This window comes from Clarias gariepinus, chromosome 22 (genome assembly GCF_024256425.1).
Source record: "Clarias gariepinus isolate MV-2021 ecotype Netherlands chromosome 22, CGAR_prim_01v2, whole genome shotgun sequence".
Classification (NCBI taxonomy): domain Eukaryota; kingdom Metazoa; phylum Chordata; class Actinopteri; order Siluriformes; family Clariidae; genus Clarias; species Clarias gariepinus.
This window is the reverse complement of record NC_071121.1, coordinates 2,189,801-2,210,843: the sequence shown is the minus strand read 5'-3', so window position 1 is coordinate 2,210,843 and position 21,043 is coordinate 2,189,801. Positions and strand designations below refer to the sequence as shown.

Below are 21,043 nucleotides of genomic sequence, written 5' to 3'. Positions count from 1 at the left end.
CAAAAAGACAACCAGTCCTGGCCTCTGACCTTTTTAGCAAGGTGTCGGTGAGGGATCGTCTGATGTTCTGTCTCATCTGCATGTTAGGATGAGGTTGGAGAGGTCTTGGTGGAGGAACAGGGGCAGGAGTGACGGGCAGGACTCGGACTTCTGGGGTTGAGTTCGAGGCCTGGGATACGTTTGATGCTTCTTGAGATTGGCATGGCTTTTTTGGGACAGTAAAGACACTCTTGTTTGCTTGTGGAGTCTCACTGTGGAGCTGCCTGGATGCAGAGAGACGAGGGGAACCTGGCATGGTCTTCTTGGCTCGGCTCGGAAGAGGATTAGGTTTTTTGAGCAGTGGAGCCGATGGAGCGGATGGGACCGACGGAGCCAATGGGGCAGACGGAGGCTGTGGGGCCGACGAAGCTGATGGGACCGATGGAGGCGGTGGGGGCGATGGAGCTGATGGGACCGATGGAGCCAATAGAGCAGCCGGAGGCGGTGGGGCCGACAAAGCTGATGGGACCGATGGAGGCGGTGGGGGCGATGGAGCTGATGGGACCGATGGAGCCGGTTTCTCATCTGCTTTCTTAGCAGCAGGAGTCTCTGATTGAGCGGGCATATTCTGTGTCTGAGTAGTGACTGGTGTAGCTGGTTTGCTTTCTGCAGCTACCTTTTCTGATATTGTTGATGCTAAAACAGAGGAAACATGATGATAAATGACTACAGTTCAACTTGTAATAGATATCATGATGCCACAGATTTGGGGAATTGCTTTTCGGTAGCCTTTCCTCTGTATGGTAATTTATGGTCAACATAGAATCTCAAATTTAATGTAATCCAAAGATCTGCTGAGCTACCACTGCCTCTGAAACAGTATCAGGTAGTATATATATATATAGTATGTGCATTTAGCAAGGTGATATCCATAACAAATGTGGCTAAACTTTTGAATTGTTTAAAAAAATCTGAAATAGTTGCAACTAGATATACAGTAAGACAATACAATCTATTTGCACAGGAGTCATTTTGGCTGACATGATAGAGTTCAGCCACCAAGAGACGAGACACAAAACTTTGGACACTAGGCATCTGAATGAACAAAAAGTACAATTGTAATAAAAATCTAAATTCTAATACTTATATAATAGTAAAATTGGAAATAAATCAAATTCAAATTTTATTTGTCACATACACAAACATACACAGTACGAAATGTAGTGAAATGCATTATACGACTGCCATTGACCCTAAAAGAGAATTAAAGTTTACAAATAAGAAATAAATATAAATAAAAGAATACGATAGAAATTAAATAAAAAATTAAATTAAACTAGGAAAAAATAGAACTAAAAATAAAAATAGAAATGTGCTAGGAAAAATAGAACTAAAAAATAGAAATATGATGTGCATAAAAATAGAAATATACTGTACATAGAAATATGATGTGCATAAAAATAGAAATATACTGTACAAATTGAAATATACAAATTGAAATATACTGTACTGGGTATAGCGCGCGTGCATGCACATAATCACACACTATGAGAAATTTGGAAACACCAATTGGCCTGCGCCACATCCTTTAAACTCTGAGTACACAAAGGAAAGCCATCAAGGAAAAGGAGAAGATGCCAACTCTCACACACACACAGACTTCAGAGGCAAGATTTAAACCCCCAATCCTGGAGGTGCAGGCATATTATGTTCCCACTCACTGTATTGATTATGGAATTTAAAGCTCTGAATAAATTTAGCTCCTGTGTATCCTGAAGCACTCATCCAGAGCATTTCACTAAGCTGAAGCAGGAGGTCTGTTAATCCTGATGATCAGAAGGTCTGGGCCTGTAGAGAACTCCCTCAAGAACGGTACTCAAATGTATTAAAAACATACTTTCTTAGCTTTAGGACTTTTTATTTTTGGGGACTGTAATTGGGTTAAAGTTGTGCATTGGTGTAAATATATATTTACATTAATTAATTATATATTTCATTTACCTGAGATAAATGAAAAAAGAAACTAATATAACAAGTCTTACAATGTTATAAGAAAATCAATGCCTTCTCCTTCTTACTTGTACGAGTCTGTCAATATATGGAACCTGGGAATAAAAAATAAAATGTGATGTGTGTTTAACCAATAATTTAATCAGGCTTGTTTAAGGACAAGTATTTGTCAGTATTTGCAGTGTTGACCCTTCTTTTTCAGGATCTTTGCAATTCGACTTCTGCGCCAAATCCTCACTGATAGCAACCCATTCTTTCATAATCACTTCTTGGAGTTTGTCAGAATTCGTGGGTTTTTGTTTGTCCACCCGCCTCTTAAGGATTGACATTGGCATGACACAGGACTGATGGTATCGCTCACCTTTTCTTCTCCGGACAAGTCTTTTTCCAGATGCCCCAAACAATCGGAAAGAGGCTTATTCGCAGTATATTACTTTGCCCTAGTCCTCAGCAGTCCATTCACCATCCTTTTTGCAGAAGATCAATCTGTCCCTGATGTTTTTTTTTTTGGAGAGAAGTGGCTTCTTTGCTGCCTTTCTTGACACCAGGCCATCTTCCAAAAGTCTTCGCCTCACTATGCGTGCAGATGCGCTCACACCTGCCTGCTGCCATTCCTGAGCAAGCTTTGCACTGGTGGCACTCCGATTCCGCAGCTGAATCCTCTTTAGGAGACGATCCTGGCGCTTGCTGGACTTTCTTGGACGCCCTGAAGCCTTCTTAACAAGAATTGAACCACTTTCCTTGAAGTTTTTGATGATCCTATAAATTGTTGATTTAGGTTCAATCTTAGTAGCCACAATATCCTTGCCTGTGAAGCCATTTTTATGCAACGCAATGATGGCTGCATGCAGGTCACCATGGTTAACATGGTCAAGAAGTCTGCCATTCTAACCCAATCAGCCTGACATACTGATCTCCAGCCTTGTTCTCATCAACATTCTCACCTGAGTTAACAAGACGATTACTGAAATTATCTCAGCAGGTCCTTTAATGACAGCAATGAAATGCAGTGGAAAGGTTTTTTGGGGATTGAGTTAATTTTTTATGGCAAAGAAGGACTATGCAATTTATATGATTACTCTTCATAACATTCTGGAGTATATGCAAATTGCTATTATAAAAACTTAAGCAGCAACTTTTGTACAGGCCATGACTGTACACCTTGACCGTAAAAGCTACAGTCAACTTGTTATGACAGCACAAGTGACAGCAACTGTATAAGGTTAAGTACCTGGGATTAGACAATAACCAGCGCTCTAATATCTATATGGTAACTAAGGCCTTGACTGCCAGCCCAAATCCGATTTGTTGCCAATCCAGACTAAATCAGTTTGGAAGCTGGTTGCTTTCATGTAGTTCGAACAGTTACAAAAAAAACAACAAAAATAAAAAAGAACTGAATCTGATTTTTACTAAGCTGATCTGAACCACATCCAGAGGTGGTTTAAGATCAGATTTAGATTGAATTTTTGAAGCCGTGGCTCAGCCTGGATGCTCTATTCGTTTAAATCAGATTTTAATCAAACTGTTCTTTTTGTGACTTGCAACCAGACAGCACTTTGTGGGTTTTGTGTTTGGTCAGTACAGGCAAAGCGAGAGGGAATGTACAGAAACAGGGTGGAATAAGGGAAAATATAGTACTGTATTAGAGGCTCCAGCATTGTTACCACAGAATCCAATAAAGGCAGGTTGACCACATGTTGGATTTGGGCCTACAGTCTGAACAAAGAAAAATCTGAACTGATCACTTTTAAATAACAGGGATGGATAGTCAGTCGTAAAGATCAGACTTGCGAGATAAATTAGATTTACTCTTTTTGCTCTTACACTTACTGGTTTAATAGGCTAGCAAATGTGATTACGTTAAAGACTTCTCTGTAACATATTGTACCATCGCATCAGGTGATCCTGATGGTCTCTTCCTATTGATGGTTGAGAGAAAAAAAAAAAAATTTGGATACTGTACGGTTCACTCACGGACCCATCTAAAAGTAAAGTGAATCCTAATTTGGAAACGTAATTGATCTGTATGTAGAGCTGAACACACATTAATTTGTAACAAAGGCAATCACTGTAAAGAAAGACAATCTGGACAATGAAATTCTTAATGGAAAATTAATTAAAAAAAAAAAATATATATAATATATATATATATATATATATATATATATATATAGGACAGTTGACATCCTGTTTAAATCTGCTGCATACACCCTATAATCTCACATACAAATCTTTATTTTTTTTTATCTAATTTTTATCTAAACTCAAATTACGATAAAAAGCAAAACATTTTTGAAAAAAACAAACTTTATGGTTTAATGATCAGCATTTATGGCTAATTAAATTACTGCTAAAATAAAGTACAAATAAGCGACTAAAATCACGGAAAAAAACAAATGGATATTTAATAACATGGCAAATGCTTTTCAAGTCCCCAAATAAAACTATAAACCTAAAACCCAATTCTGAATGGGGAAATGTTTTTTTTTTACTTAATTAAATAGTATTTTATTTTTTTATTATATTTAAAATACTTAAAGTGATTGCGCTGGTGCAACTTCAGGCCTGTGGGTTCTTACTAAATACACTACTTGGACAAAAAAAAAACTACAAATTAATATTTAGTTTTAGCTTTAATTACAGCACACAGTGCTGGTGGGGGATTCATGTGTGACCATGATTCCTTATGCTCCCTGAGCCACTCTGCCACACTCCTGAGTCCTGGAATATGGCGTGTGCCATCAGGAAAGAAAAAACTCCATAGATGTGATAACCTGGTTGTTCAGTACATTCAGGTGGTCAGAGTTTTTGTTGCCACATAACATTGCTGAGTCTAGACCTGAGCAGCTGAAGCAATTCCAGATCATAACACTGTCTCCAGAGGCTTGTACAGTGGACACTATGCATGATGGGAGCATCGCTTCATCCGCTTCCCTGACACACCCATCACTCTGGAATAGGTTCCATCTAGACTTATCGGGTCACATGACCCTTTTCCGTCTCTCCAAAGACTAATCTTATGTTGGACAGGTCTTAACACAGTTGCAGTCATTGTAATGTAGCGTTGCTTAAACATAATTTAACACTTCTGCTTCAGTGACTTTTTGATCAGGAAGTGTAACTCAATTTTAGTCACACTGTGAAAGATAACTTCTCTCACAAAAGGTTTTTCTCTTTTTAAGATGAGGTTTTATTATCTTTGATTAAGCTGCAAATTTACAGTCCATGCAGCCTGGTGTGAAATTTTTCACACGGAGAATATCAAAGAAAAAGAACATTAACCATAACTTGACTACAAAGCCAACATTCAGTTGTAACCCAGCAGAAAAAGCTTAAAGCAGAAAAAGCTTTTTTTTTTGTAAGCTTAAAAACATAATTAGCTGCTTTTGTGTCATGCACATAGCACTGTCTTCTACTATTTACTGCTGAACATAAAAATACTTTCCTAATAACTCCTTGTATAATAAAGGGTTAATAGCTTTCCAAGAGGTTCTACCATGCAAAAAGAGAATTCCTCTCCATGTAGTGCTGTACATGTAAGCTCTGTGAAACATGGGGTTTTATGAAGTGTTGAAATGAAGAAGTGGGAAAAATATATCTAAAATATAACTAAATGACAACTTCTTGTACACAGTCTTATGTTACTTGCACATTAATAAATAAACAGTTATGCATTGTATGTTGAGCATGCATCAACAAAAATTTGAAAAGGTGTACTCTCACTCATGTTCAGACAATGGAGAACAATAATCACCACTAGAGGGGAGCAGTGAGCTTCCCAGATCAGTGAAGCCCAGACCTGTTTCTGGACCTTTGCCTTTTGTTAATCTCTCTACTCTGATGAGGAAATGGCTGCAATATATTGTAATTGTGACTTCAGAAGCTGGGTTTGAAACCCTGTGAGAAGTAAGAAGCCTTGACTAAAATGCAATAATAAAACAGCAAATGAAAAAACTAACTGAACGAAAAATAACCACCGACTAGACGCAGATTTAACTCAGCATCTCAGGCACAGCTGGGTGTTAAAACACATAAGGACAAGTTGGAACTGTGGAACAACTATCATAAGCATTTCCCTAAAGTGTAAAATTAAAAAGTCTCGATCTTTTTTTTAAAAAAAATGATAAATTGAAGTGTTTGGCTGATTCCAGTCTTGCCTGGATGACTGCCATGAATCCACTGCCATTTCTTCACTGCATGTCTCGCCGTTTCCAGAATTTTAGTTTATATCCTGCTTTCTCCTGGGACTCATCGTCAGATCTTCTTGGCCCCCATACGGACTCCACCACCAACTGACGTCATTGATGTTTATGCAGCACTTTTAAACCATTTAGCCTGATGTTTTAAGTGCCAGAAATTCATTAGCAACTGCGCTTAACACATTCTATTTTTGCACCAAGCGAATAGAGAAACAAGGTAGATGTACCTGATAAACTGACAACCGAAGGGTTTGGTCATAAAATATTTGTTGCTGCCAAATGTTGATGTAAAAGATTAAAGATGTAATGTCAGTTCTCAAATAATCAACAGATTTTAGCTTAGCTATTATTGCTGGCAAACACCACATCAAACCAGACAAGCAGTGTGTCTTTACTTCTCATAATGGTAAGGATTTTTAAATGCGTCAATGTGAACATGCATGTAGAACACCAAGCTGTCAAAGATCAACATTTAAAATATTGAACTATAATAATAATAAAGGCGCCTAACATGTGTTTGTGCGTGTACTCTGCCTCATGGATCCAGGCCACCCCGACAACCCTGTCATCCGAATAGGCAGTGAGTGAGTAAGTCAGTGTTCAGGCGGCTGAGTAGCTTGGTGGTTAGCACTAGCACTGAGTAGTGTTTAGGCGGCTGAGTAGCTTAGTGGTTAGCACTATCTGTGTTTGATTCTTGCCTCTGGTCCATGTGCATGGAGTTTACATGTTCTCCCTGTACTTGGTGAGTTTTTTCCCACTGTACAAAGACATGCAGATTAGGTTGCCCATACTGTGTGAATAAGCATGTAAGAGTGTGTGTGTGTGTGTGTGTGTGTGTGTGTGTGTGTGTGTGTGTGTGTGTGTGTGTGTGTGTGCCCTGTGATAAATTGCCACCCTGTCCAGGACACTGCCTTGTGCCCCAAGTCTCCTGGGATAGGCTCCAGGCCCCCTGCAGCCCTGTATACAGGATAAAGCGGTATAGACAATAAGACAGTCTATAGCCCAAATAAGACAGTGCGAGCCCAAAAATGCCAAGTCAGTGATGGTTAACTGACAATAACCAAACTATAAATCCTAAAACTTAATGTTTCAGAGGTGGAGGACAGCGAACAGATCTGTGGTGTGGTGTGAACTCATTTTGACTTAAAAACTCAAGCGGATTTAAGGACAAGGAGGAGGAGCTTTTCCTTATTTTCAACAAAGGTGTGGAGATGCCCATATGTCCTGTACATGCTGAGAAGGTTCCGATGTTTTACGGTATGCCAGGAAGTCGCATCATTCCACATATATACATTCATATGCTTTCTTGATCTGTAATCAAGTGTGTGGTGGTAATGCAATAAAAATATAAAAAGGTTTAAGTTCTGAACTGCAAGGCTTTCACCAAAGCCAGAACATGAGATTTTATGTGGGAAGAAGACTGGAGAAACAGTAGATGGTGTTGGTGAAGGCATTTATGAAGTCGGTTTTGTGGTTACAGTTGTATTGTTGTTGGGCTTTGCGTGTGTTTACTGAATTACTATATTACAATAACTGAATGCTATTTGGACTAATGCAGGACTAGAATTTTTGGGGATGAATGCATGAGAGAATTTCCTGGGAAATGACACTGCAAAATACTGTGACAAATGTTGATCATTTTCTATTAAAAACTAAATTATTTAAGACCACGATACGTTAATGTATTAAAAATGTGCATTTCAGGATGCAAGTTCACATCGGTGGGGTCGTACATTCAGATGATCGACTTTTATTAGCAAACAATGATTACTAAGTGTTTATGAGAAAAGGTTTTCAGATCAATGGGATCTATTGATGTTCATTTGCTGCTTTGATTTTTGCCCCAGGACCATGCAAAGAGGTACATAAGCGCCACTGTCACTTCATACCACATGGTTGTTTTTTGTCGATGTCTGAGAAAAAATTCCCATGGACAACACATTCACTAACCGAGCAGCAGTGATGTTATGGAAAATAGCTTAAAATATGTTTTAGAGCAGCTTAGATCCATACAATGTTGTTAGTCTTTCATCTGCTTCTGTCAAGTGGTCGCCACAGCAATCCGATGCGCACACAGGTTTTACGCTGGATGAACTTCCCTCCCATTTAACCCAGACTTGGGACCGGCACTGCATCAGCGGCTGAGCTTTGGGCATTGCGTGGAAACTGCAGCTGGGCCTTCTGCATGGTATGCAAGAAACCTACCACTGGGGCCAAGAAATGTGTTAAACTGATCAAATCTTGTTTTTATTTCACGTTTTAATCTGTAGTCGCAATAAAGCTTTGAACACGCTTTGCAACTTCTCAACCAACTCAGGAGGACCTTCATCCTGGGGACCTTTATGTTAACCTTCCCAAATAAACCTCACCATTTCTAAGTTCTACATAATAACTACTTGGGAAAACAACTTCATTTGAAGCAAAACCTATGTTTTAAAGATCCAATATTATTTGTTTTAGGGATAAACAAAGAAGCATCCAAAGCAATGATTTTTCCAGAGACGTCTATTACATAAAGCACTCTTTTGACAATTTTGCAGTCGATGGTCAAACCGGGCAATGTTATAAACATATTTACTGATCTCATGAGCTGTTTTGAAAAATAAAACATTGCTCTATTTTTATTAAGAGGATTATGACCAGTTTATTGTAAAACCAGTTATCTGTATTGACTGAAGAAACTACATGGATGAGTAGTGGAACGTTTCCATTTAAGCTAAATCGTCATACAGTTGACATGATGCAACGTTCAGACAGTTTTCTGTATTTTTTGTAAAGTTCTATTGTCTGTATTTATTGACTTTGATTCAGCTGTCATTGTGTTATCCATCTTCTAATCCAGCATGGTTTCTTGTTTTAGTATAGCTTCACTTGCGTGTACCCCTGACTATAATACCGATACTTGCTTGTTGAACACACAATTCCAGATTTACTCCCATTTAGTTGCCACTCTTTCATGAAGATTTTCCAGCAGAATTTAAAGTATGGCTGTGGGAAGTTGGGATCTTACAGCCAAGGGTATTAATGAGGTCAGGCACTGATGTTGGGTGAGGAGGCCTTATAGGTGCAGATCGAGTTCCAGTTCATCCCAAAGGTGTTCGTTGAGGTCAGGACTCTGCGGGACACTTGAGTTCTTGCATTCAGACGACAGTCATGCTGGAACAGGGTCTGGGCCTCTTGGTTCCAGTGAAGAAAAATTGTAATGCTACAGCGTACAGCGAATAAGACATTCGATACAATTGAGCACTTCCAATTCTGAGGCAACAGCTTGGAAAAGAAATGTGTCCGTTTACACATGTGTGACGGCCAAGTTTTCACAACCTTTGGCCATGTAGATTATATTCGACTCCTAACCTGATGGGATTGACAAAAATCTTTAAAATGGAAAAGGTAGATTGTTTTACAGATTGTTTTGTTTTTTTATTGTTTTTTTTTTTCACTTTTTATATGCAGCGATATTGTATTTCTTAGAGCTTTATTTATTAGGAATCCTTAATGTTATGACATCTTGTTTTGCGTAATATATGTATTGTATTTTTAAGGCTTTTTATATAATATTTTGTTTCTAAATCCTTTTCTTTACCAATTGCATCACCTGTATATAAAAAAAGGACTTCACTGACCAACTCCAAAGACATGACCAAAGTTTTTTCCCACCACTGGCTGTTACTCAGGCTAATATTAAAAATCTTCACTGGTGCTTCTGCACTAAATCATAGGGCCCGGTTCTGCTTCAGGATCTCTCACGACCTTAAAAATCCACGGCTGTAGGTTCAGATTTTTGGAGTGTATGTGAACTTGATGCAGAGTTTTGGATATGCTGGTAAAGAGGTATTCCATTTTACCATGAGCATCCATCCTTCGAGTGTGCCACATGGTTTTTCATACTGCTATTGTCTTAACTGTTCAAAGGTTCTCAACTAACCATGAGAAGGACAACCAAAGGCTGGATTGTTAAACTTATACGTGTGTGGGTGGACAGTAGCACAGCAGAAAGAGCAGCGCCAGCGTTCTTGGTTCCTTAATTTATCCGGGTAAATGTTTTCACAACAATGCTAGTAGGTGAATTGGTTATTCGAAATTGCTCCTACACATGAATGAGTGAGTGAATGTGTGGGGTCCTATGATAGACTCCTACATCTAAGCCTGAATTGTAACTAGAATGTGTAGCACTTTGTTTGGCTCTTTAATTGGGTTTTGGTTCTCTATATCTCCGTGTGTTTATGTTCTGCTGTTTTTTGATTAACATCTGGAAATGTGCATGGAAATTTGTGTCACTTTGGTTCAAGGACCACTCAACGTACATGTCAGATCTGAAGAGAACTGTTGCAGAAAAATAAAGAACAATTGGTTTCCTGGTGTACAGATGTTGTCCAGATGTCATACATGAACTCTGCATTCTTTTCGAACCTTGGCTTTGGAAAAGTGTGATCTTTTCAGGTGCAGCAAAACTGATTACAAGCAAAAGCTAGCTTGCATTGCTCAGAGCAGGACTAACACTGACATACAAAGTCCTGATGTGTCTTGTGCAAGTGTCTGCAGCCCAGTGGTTCACTTGTGGCATAATAGTGAACAGCGTAGTGTCTACTGAAGTTGTTTATACTTTGCATGCAATTTTGCAAGATTGGACTGGAATAGATTTCCAGAGACACAATGGACATATTGCAGCCTAAAGTGAAGCATTTGCATTTAAGACAAACAGGAATTCAAAATAACCAAGATTTTGGAAATGAAGACAATCAAGAACCGCCCAGCCCCGGTTGTCTGTTACGATACCGAGTTTATATTTGAATTTTGTTCTTTCTTCGCGTCTCTGCTGGTGGTGAGATAAGGGTGTGTCCCTTAATGTTTCAGGTCCTGTCCCCTGCAATCGGCTGGTTCCTGCAATCCGTCACTAAAATCGGTTGGTTGCTCTAACCTTGTTGACCCCGCCTTCTACCCATCAATTGGCGAACCAGGAGACTAAGAGGCCCTTCAGACGATATTGCTGCAGCCCGTGCATTGGCATTGTGATTGATGTGAAAGAGATACTGTGTATCTGCTACATTTTCTGACTACGCTCTGATGCCCCTTTTGATGTTGACTGGCATTTGATAGACCTTTCCATGTATAACCAATTGCACAATTTGTATTTCCTCTCCTTGGATTTGGGCGTTTTGTAAATACATTTTGTATATATTTGCATATTATTCTGTATATAGTGGCTTAGTATAAAGTGTGTACCATTTTGTTTATACTTTGTCTTTCCTTGGTTTTGTGGTTAGTCAGGGAGTAAGGGTAGTGTGTTGTATTTCTGTTTCTTTTCTTTTGGTGCTTTAAATAGTTCCCTTCGGCACTAGCTAAAGGGAATTTTGTTGATTATTTTGACCATGTCGACTTCTGAAGCCCTCAGCCACTTTTTTGGGGATTTGCCATTTCACCATCTTTGAGAAAACACACCAAGCAAACGCACTAATATTTATTTTTCCACCTTTTCTTCCCTCTTCTTTTTTGTCTGTAATGTCCGCGTTTGTTTTGTTATCACCACCATGTCCCAAGTAAGTAAACAAATCAATACAACATGTTTGTGCAAGCTTGGTGCATTTTTTTTTAAGCCAGCAAATTAATATGTGTGGTGTGCATTCTATAGCATCCTGCAATTTAAAAAAGTATGAATCAACTTAAAGTGTGCATTAGCTCACTCAAATTGTTTATTCTAGGCTTGTTAGTGGGAACCCCGCAAGCACCAAACATGGTATCATAATACCTTGTGTGTGTGTTGTTTGAAATGCAATCAAGTGCCCCCAAAAAAACTAATTGGAGCAAATATATAATAAGGAAATAAAAATGTGTTCCCTATTATAAAATAATAGCTTTCGCTATTTAACTTATCAGAAATTCAAGGGAAGATTGAGATACGTGAAAGTGAAGGTGTGACCCTCAAGCAGGTTAAAAATGAGGATACATTTGAGACATTTGGGAGACGCCTTTAAGGAGAGCGAATTACACTTTTATCAAATTATATATCAGAGTTGAGAGTTAAGTGCCTTGCTCAGGAGCAACTTGGTGGTGCTGGGGTTTAAAATGGAAACCCGTCTTAACCACTGCGCTACCCCTACCAGTCAGCGTCAATACCTAATCACATGTCTATCATTAAAGAATTACTAGTCAGGTCATTGTGTAAAAATGTACTGATGTGTCTGATATTAAAATGTAAATTCCTACACAAATGGCAGACCTGAGAATCTGTTACTTTCTTTGATCTGATGCTATGAGTCAGATTTAGCAAAACCTTAAAATTAGCTTAAAATGTCCTGTATATAGGGGATAAGAGTAAAATATGGTCTGCTCAGTGTGTCCTGGATCTTTTTGATCCTGTGACTGGGTGACAGGCTTGAAATATTTAAATGTGATCAGGAAGTGAGTTGGCCATGGTGCAGTTTTGGAGAGCTTGTTATGTTGATGACGTATTACAACCAACAGATATCAGAAGGTCTGTATTTAGGTGATGGATGAAAGTTTGGTTGTTTTTATATCAGAGTGTTTGACACCAGCAGCTTATTATTAAATCTATTGATAAGTTATTTATGCACTTGAGGAAGAAAACGCCTTAGGCAAAAAAATAGCAGTCTTCACTATAGCAGTTCTTCCCATGTGTTGTTTTTGATCTTTATTTTTATTTTAGATATTTAATACTCACCTGGAAAAGACACATTACATATATCTATGAATGTTTTACTTACCTTTTAGGGAAAAAAAACTGTAGCGTGGTTATATTAAAATGATGAGTTTTTCGAATAGGCCCAAAGCACCATGACATTAGCCCCATGTCATCATATGGTGTGTGAGGGGCCCTATTGTTTCCCCAAGGATTTTTTTAAAGGAATTTTTTCTGTTTACATGCTCAGACGCACAGACTGGTGTGTGTGTGTGTGTGTGTGAGTGTATGCGTATGAGTGAGAAGAACCTGTGTGTGTGTGTGTGTGTGTGCTGTAAACCCCTGTGTGATACATACTGGCTCGGTAAAACTGTGATGAAGCGATTGCGGCAGGTGCGGGCTGCTGCTCCCCCTTTGCTTTGTGAACAGGGTCAGAGGTGGGAGAAGCAGCGGGAGTCGAACCCATCTCCTTACATCCGCCATCCGCGTCCTCGGCCGGCTTCTCTGCCGATTTCTTCTTAAAAAGTTTTCCGAGATTGTGTATCTGAAAACCGTATGCAAACAGCAAGTCGTTTACTTATATGGTTTGTTTCTGGGAAAGATTCAAAAAACACATAACTGAAAAATTTATTCTGCAAGAGAGGACAACGTAACACACACACAGATATTTTAACCTCAACACAACTAACCTGTGTAAAAAAAACTCAGTAAATAAAAAATAAAAAATTAAATTAGTGATTCTTTTATGTGGCCATACATAGCCACACTGATTCCAAAAGCGATTTATCTTTTTTTATTAAACTGTAACGTATATATGTTTGCATTTAAGTTGGTAAAATGTTGCAGTTTATCTATAATCCTCTCTAAACTACATTGCAGCATCCTGTGTGGTAGGAGTGAATTATTCAATTTTGATGAAACAAAATCAGAAAAAAAAATTATAAATATTGTAATACTTATAAAACCATGATGCTTAAAGAATCGCAATACACAGCAGAATATCATTATATCATCGTATCATGTCATTCCTAATGTTTCCATGAAACCCCATTTCCATGTAATAAAGAGGCGATTCCTCACCATTCTCTCACTCTTAATAAAGTTCATTAAAGTGTAATTTTCCTGACACTGGAGACTCCTTCCATAAAAAAAAATCATTGTTGTTACAACGCAAGTAAAACAAGCTGTTATAAAAAGCTGATCAACCAGAATCCCAGCGCACTTGGGTATAAACGTTACTAGCGTGTTTTTTAGTATTTTTTAAAAAGATACCGACACACACATCAGGTGGAGAGCAGTGTCAGGGTGTTGGTTTACCTTCAGCGTGGGTTTGGGCGCAGGCTTGGCTTTGACCTCGGGCTGCTCTTTGGGCTCTGAGAGACCGTGCATGGCCACTGCGGCGTGCTGGATGATGCACTGATGGCCGCAGTACACCGATTCAGGCAAAGCGTCATTACTACAGCCTGGACCGATACACTTAGGCACGGCAGGATTCCTCTTAACCTTGTCCACCGCGTCCTCTCGCTCTTTAACCGCGTCCTCGGACACATTCTGCTCCCTCACTGCGGCTTGGTGTATGGGTTCTGGTGGTTCTTCAATGATCTCCACCTGGGATAACACTCAGAGCTCAGATCACAGAACCAAAGAACAGGGTGAAAAAAACAAGAAGATACAATGGAAAGACGGCGAAAAAAAAATGATCATCACAAGGTTTGAAAACATCTGATAACCTATTCTATATATAAATACTTATTAATAAACTGGAATTAATAAGTTTATTTACCGAAAATAAATATTAGGAGTTGTTAGATTGTTGAAAAGTTTCATTTTTAAACTCATTTTCCAAAGAAAAATAAAAAATGAGGAGAGAGAGAGAGAGAGAGAGAGAGAGAGAGAGAGATGAGAAGCGATAGGTCTGTTGATTTCGTCTGTCCTTGTTTAATCATTTCAGCAAAACTAAGCCATGTTACCCGCTGGAAGATCTTGATTCTCCTCTTAATGCTGCGAATGCCCGACTTCCTGATCTTCCCTTTGATGCCCTCATCCTCGCTGGGTCTTTCTTCTCCGGCCGACGACGTGAACAAACTCTCGGAAGAGGAGCTCAGGGCCGGTTTAGAGAGTGGAGGATGCTGTTCCACGATGCTGATGGGACTTTGGCATGGAGAGCAGGACGGGCAGATATAATCCTCTCCGTTCTTTTCCAGGAGACGACCACGAGCCTGGCTGATGCCCACACAGTCACCGTGGAACCACTCGTGACATCGGTCACAACAGATCATGAACCTAAAAAAGGAAGATTTGCATTTAAAAGTGTGAAGTTCAAAAGTTCAAAGAGGTATTAGATTCGGATCATTTCTTAAAACAACAATAAATCTATTCATATTCTCACATTGCTCATCAGCACTTTGTCCTGCAGGTTTTTTTTTTTTTTTTTACCTCTCTTGACTGTCAACTTGTAACCCAATTGGTGGGATGCTAAAACTGAGCTTCTCCGAAATCTGTTTATTTGTCCAGCTTTTCCCTGACTTACAAGTTCTGCCGTAAGTCGGATTTGTTCTTAAGTCTGACAAAGTGAGTCTTATACGCCTTTGATACAAATAAAGCGTACCAATCCGGTCGACTAAATCTCTGTCCTCTTCCCAAAAACTGCCATCCCCCAAACGAGTTGAGTTGACTGGAATATACAGTGGAATACAACGATCATTCCCTACATTGGTCGTTAGTGAGGAAACATTTCAGTGTAGATGTTAATTAGCAAAGTACTGTAGCATTCGCCTTATTCAACTCTAATTTACTGTTTAAAAAATTAATTAAAAACATTATTTAGCATTACCGTATAGCCACGTTACTAAGTTTTTGACTGTTACGATGACGCTTGAGAATGTATTATGTTTAAAATAAACAAGAGCTGCAAAAAAGAGATCATGGACAAACTATAGCTTTAAACATTGGTCTTGGTAAACAACCCTTAAATTTCACAAACCGTGCTTCCTTGGATAGTCAAGACACTTTAAACTTGAAGTCAAAATTTTATTTCTGGGTTTTTAAGCAGCCTACCAAAGACAATTAATTAAGTGTTATATACAGTGGGGCAAAAAAGTATTTAGTCAGCCACCAATTGTGCAAGTTCTTCCACTTTAAAAGATGAGATGCAGTTGATGGAAAAGAGTCTTTCACTTGCATACATGTACACCGTGTTAAATCAACACGCTGATTGTGTGTATCTTTCTGGAGAAATAAACTCACAGATGACAAAAAGGTAACATTGTCTATTAATTTTTAGTATTGTATATTTTGGGCGTGTCACTATGACAAAAAGCACGAGGTGGAATGTGACTCTGAAGAAGCATCAACTTTTAATTTACACTATGATGTAATAATATTGATTACATTTTCTGATTACCAGATCATCATTAGGTGGTTGTAAACTTCTTAGTAAAGAATTAAAAGTATACCTCATTAATGATTTTTTTTATTTTAAATTAAAACATATTTAAAATCAAGTTATTTAATGGCTATTTAAGTGTTTTACTTAATGATGCAAGTATTCATTTATATCATGTGCTTAAGAATTTATTTACTTGCATGATTTATTTATTTCATAGCCGCTGCTCTGATATGCACCAACAAATAATACAAATTAAATCTGTCAAAACACTCATTAAACTCAGTGAGCAGGCTTAAAGGCTCAATAAGTCTCATTTAGTTGTTTACTCTTGGAATAAAATAATAGAACATAAAAAAAAGATTTTAAAAGCTATTAAATATATCATTTTTTTAATATTTAATATTTAAAATGTTTCAATATAATATGTTAATTATAATTTATACACTTAAATTTTAATTGTATTGATTTATTTGACAGAGATGGAGAAGAAATAATTCAGTTATGTACCGTGATTTTTTTTATGTAGCAATTTATTTAATAAAAAGAAAAACGTTAAGAGATTTACCCGTGTTCAGATCCTGACACCTGTGACTCGACTATCGCTGTGGGTGTGTCCCAGTCTGATCCGGGGTTTTAGAAGCTCTAAGCTCAGCCTGACATGCTCGTTTTCACCGTAGAAGATGTTGTCTACTGTTACAGTCGATGACGGCGCTACCTACTGTTACATTCTGTGACACGCCCACAACATGACACAAAAGTTGCCGATGACGATGCCTACTGTTATATGCAGTGAGGAACTCCTGTGCGGAAGTACCAGGGCAAACATTAATGTATTTATATTTAATTCATATGTGTTTGTATTTGAGGTTGCAGCTCTAATCTGTTCATCTGTTGGTAAAAGTTTGTTTTAAATTCTAACAAAATCCAAACAGAATTACTATTTAAATCACAAGGGAAAGGACGCCATTTAATCATTGTGCTCCTGGACTGATTAAATGAAATCACAATAAGGCTGACTTATTTCTTCAGCACCCTCCCAAACACACACACAATATTGTGTATAATAAACTGAAAATATTATATATAATTGTGAATATTGCTTACTGGTGCACTGCAGTGTATTTTTCTTTGTACAATACATGTGATCTATTTCGTTGGTTTGTTCGTATCTATGAAGGTTCGTAGAACCACAGTCTATTTACGGGGAATCTGTAACTCGGGGAATCTGTAACTCGGGGAATCGGGGACTTCCTGTACATAATCAGAATAACATCACTGGATATTGCTGCATACATGATAATATTATACTAATGTTCTGTAATGCTATGAGAGCGTTACACCTGACGATTTTTCTGAAACATCGATATATTATAAAGCATAGCGGGAGGATTGAACCAAGCAATATGACATCATCAAATTGAGTGACATCATAGTGTGATGCTTTTTTTCCCCAGTATCTGGGGCTTTTTGAAGGTCTAAACATAAATTTCCTTTTTTTCTAAAATTATATCATAATGGTATTGGCATGTCCCCTTTAAATGCATGTGCCACTGTCTTTTTGGTGCACCCGGGTGGCTTGGGCCCGCTAATCATTGCATGCAACTTTATTTTTTTACTTGTCTTTGTGTTTAATGGTGACTCACAAACCAAATCGGTGCCATGCTGCCATCTGTTGTAGCAGAGACTCAAAATACTTAAGTACAGCGGGGAGCGATAGTTCCTGAACTCAGTACAAATCAATTACAATTAGCACCCAGGGGTCATGAGATTGACTGTGTTTTCTCGGTTTAGTTAACATGTCCCCGAGATGAAGCAACCGCACTCTAAAGCACAAAGTTTGATAAAAACATGGGGGAAAAAATGTTGCTTTAAAAAAAAAAAGATCACATAAGAAAGCATCTTCTGTCAGGACTATAACACTTATTCATCCTTTATCAAAAGAGAAACTAGTTTTCAGAACATCAGTACTAAGAACACAACCTCACATTTGGGGGGAGGGAATTCAAATCTCTCTCCATTTACTAACCAAATGATGTATGCAATGCTTTTCAGCTCAATCAAACACAAATGTGTCCTGACCTCCCAAGCTGTCCAGGGGTTAGGTCATAGTTCTGACCAGCGTATGTGCTCAATTATTAAAGAACGTCCCTGCAGAGGTCATGTTTTTGTGTTTGCAATTATATCAATAAGGATAGTATTGAAGCAAAAAGTCAAGTCAATTAAAGAAGAATTAAATAAAGCAATTTTGTTTACTGCCAGTTCTGTTTACTGACATAAAAGATCTAATAGATTAATCTGATTGGACTAAGGTCTGACTATGTAACAATTAATATTTTTTTAATGTTTCAGTTATAAATCACGATTCTTTTGTGTGATGATTGACGTATTACCACACTGACCTCAAAACCGTTTACAATAAAGATGACGCCAGATGTAACGATTCTGTATCGGATCATTAATTGATCATTAATTGTGAAAGAAGTCCTGATCGCATTACCTGTTAATTAGTTAGACAACGTACACTACGGCCCAGAATTTCAAACCATTAGCAGTATCCAGAGGTTTGTTAATGTTAAGACATTACTGAATATTAGGATGTATCAGAACTTCAGATCAAGCATGAACTGAAAATATCAGTTTAAAAAAAAAATAAATAAAAATAAAGACTTGATTCGGAAATGTTAAGACATATAAAAATGCGCTACAACGATATGGTACTTGCCTATTATTGTGCTTCTGTCTGCAAATACAGTAGACAGCGTTAGGGTCGCTGTACTCTCCATCAGCGTCTGAAGACTCGTCAGCATCGTTCCGCTCTCCGTCCCGTTCCTCGTCTTCCTCGAGCTGGACGTCTCGTTCCGATTTCCAGTTTTCCAAAGAACTGGTGGCCAATCGATCGAAGAGCGAAGACACACTTTCTTCTGACTGTAGAAGATCACATGACCGATTATCATCATCATCATCATTAACAGTCTCAGCGGTTAAATCCACAGTCCCTGGACTTCCTTTAGAGCCCTCTTCTGATTTTTGACGCTTCCTGGCTCTCTCTTGAAGCTCCCTGAGCGTGAGGTCATCGCTGTCAGACGCCTCCGTGTCCGACGCAGTCTTTGGTGGATGAGAAGTGGTCTGTAAAACCTCCAAATCAGGCTCAGGTTTGAGGCTTGCCCGGACAGCTTTTCTACCTCCTCGTGCTCTTTTTGTCGGATTTAAAGTAGTCTCGCTCGCCTGCTTGCCCCGCCCTCGTCCTCTCCCTCTGCCCCTCGGGCCCTGGCGTGCGTTCCGTCGCGGCGTCAACGTGACGAGGTCCAGGTTTCCGATTTCTTCAATAAACTCCCGTCTGGCTATCGTGCTCCTGCGGAAGCCCCAGGTTTTAGTGGTCTCTTTGGAGGACGGATCATCCATCTGCGGCTTCTCCATCTCTACTCCATGTTGGAATACATCTAAATAAATAAAAGAAAGGTTATGTCTGTACACTAGGTCAGAACTCACTCATTCAATAATATCTTTTATATTTCATACTTTTTTAGGACGCAAAACAAGTCTCAGAAAAACTACTGTCTAGACATAATTGAATGAATCTTTTGCACTGTAACTGAAAACTAATTGTTGAGTAAAAGTGATGTTATGAACAGTTATGCGTCAGATTTATTTAATAATCTACTTAAAAAAAAAGGTAATAATGCGCTACTCGCTCAATGTAAACAAACACCTGGACCAATAGATATTAATTAGAAAAGATAAAGTGAATATTTTTACTGGGATTAGTTTATATTTTTACTTTGGCTGAAATAACAGCGCTGAAGTGGTATAAGTGAATTTTAACACACTGGAGTGGTTTTAAGACAAAACTTCATCTTTATCCTTTTATCTACTTTTTCCATTTCTCATCTGTGATTCACTCTCCGATTACCGAACAGGGAGTGTATTTGTCTGACCACCAAAGAAGGACAACTTAGTGTAAACAAGGCGTAAGATACTCAACCTTACAGAATGGGATTTCTTTGTATTAATAAGTTAGACAGAGAGTTCTGCTGTACAGAGAGACACACAGACATGGACGTGGGCTTCAACCTCAAATAATAATAACAATAATAATAATAATATCACTGATTACATTAAGATCAGAGGATTATTTTTAGATTTAACATTTAAACTATTTCTACAAACTCTTTAACCACCAACAACGTTGTGAAAAAAAAGTGAAATGGGCGTGGCCTGTATAATTTACATTAAATAAATGTGCGTGTCTTATATCTTAATCCTGGATTAAAAAGAGGCGTGGTTTGACGTTCCTGTAATCTTTCACGCTAAAATCTGACAATATACTAACCTACAGTGTATAAAAAATTATACTTTAAAGTAATAAACACATATCAGCACAGTAATCAACAATTCAAGCTAGCAATAAACAAATAAAAATTTATATAACCTCGCGTTCTTCGTCTAATGTTTACCTCAGCTAATAAGCTAACAGCTAACGGCTAACTAGCTAACCAATTCGTTACGCCTTTCTGCAAAATGTTTCCTTATTAACTATTATTAACCATTACGACATGTTTGTGTCCTGCACGTGAACAGGATGATGCTAACATGCTAATGTTGATCATTTCACCCGATTCTAATAAGGATTACCATCGGCAAGCTGCTCGTCCAGGTGGCCAAACCGCAGGAAAACGGCATCTGCATGCGTCCCAGCCTTATTTTTTTTTTTGGATTTTAAATCGTTATAATTACAAATATTTACGCTTTTTATCGTACGAGATTTTACACCAACAAACAGCGCTGCAGAACTTCCACGCGCGCGCACAGATAAACTCCCAGCGCGTC

The 21,043-nt window shown here is 38.3% G+C and overlaps 1 protein-coding gene across 1 annotated transcript in view; it reads right to left on the bottom strand.

The window, feature by feature from the left end:
- si:ch73-181d5.4 (death-inducer obliterator 1) overlaps positions 1 to 21,043 on the bottom strand; it is a 29,549-nt gene extending 8,506 nt beyond the window's left edge. The window contains exons 1-6 of the mRNA XM_053482329.1: positions 20,849 to 21,043; positions 18,939 to 19,656; positions 14,799 to 15,111; positions 14,146 to 14,436; positions 13,186 to 13,372; positions 30 to 675 (exon numbers count right to left, since the gene is read on the bottom strand). Of these exons, the coding sequence (XP_053338304.1) occupies positions 30 to 675; positions 13,186 to 13,372; positions 14,146 to 14,436; positions 14,799 to 15,111; positions 18,939 to 19,633 (2,132 nt within the window). The 5' untranslated portion in view covers positions 19,634 to 19,656; positions 20,849 to 21,043. The remainder of the gene's footprint in view (positions 1 to 29; positions 676 to 13,185; positions 13,373 to 14,145; positions 14,437 to 14,798; positions 15,112 to 18,938; positions 19,657 to 20,848) is intronic.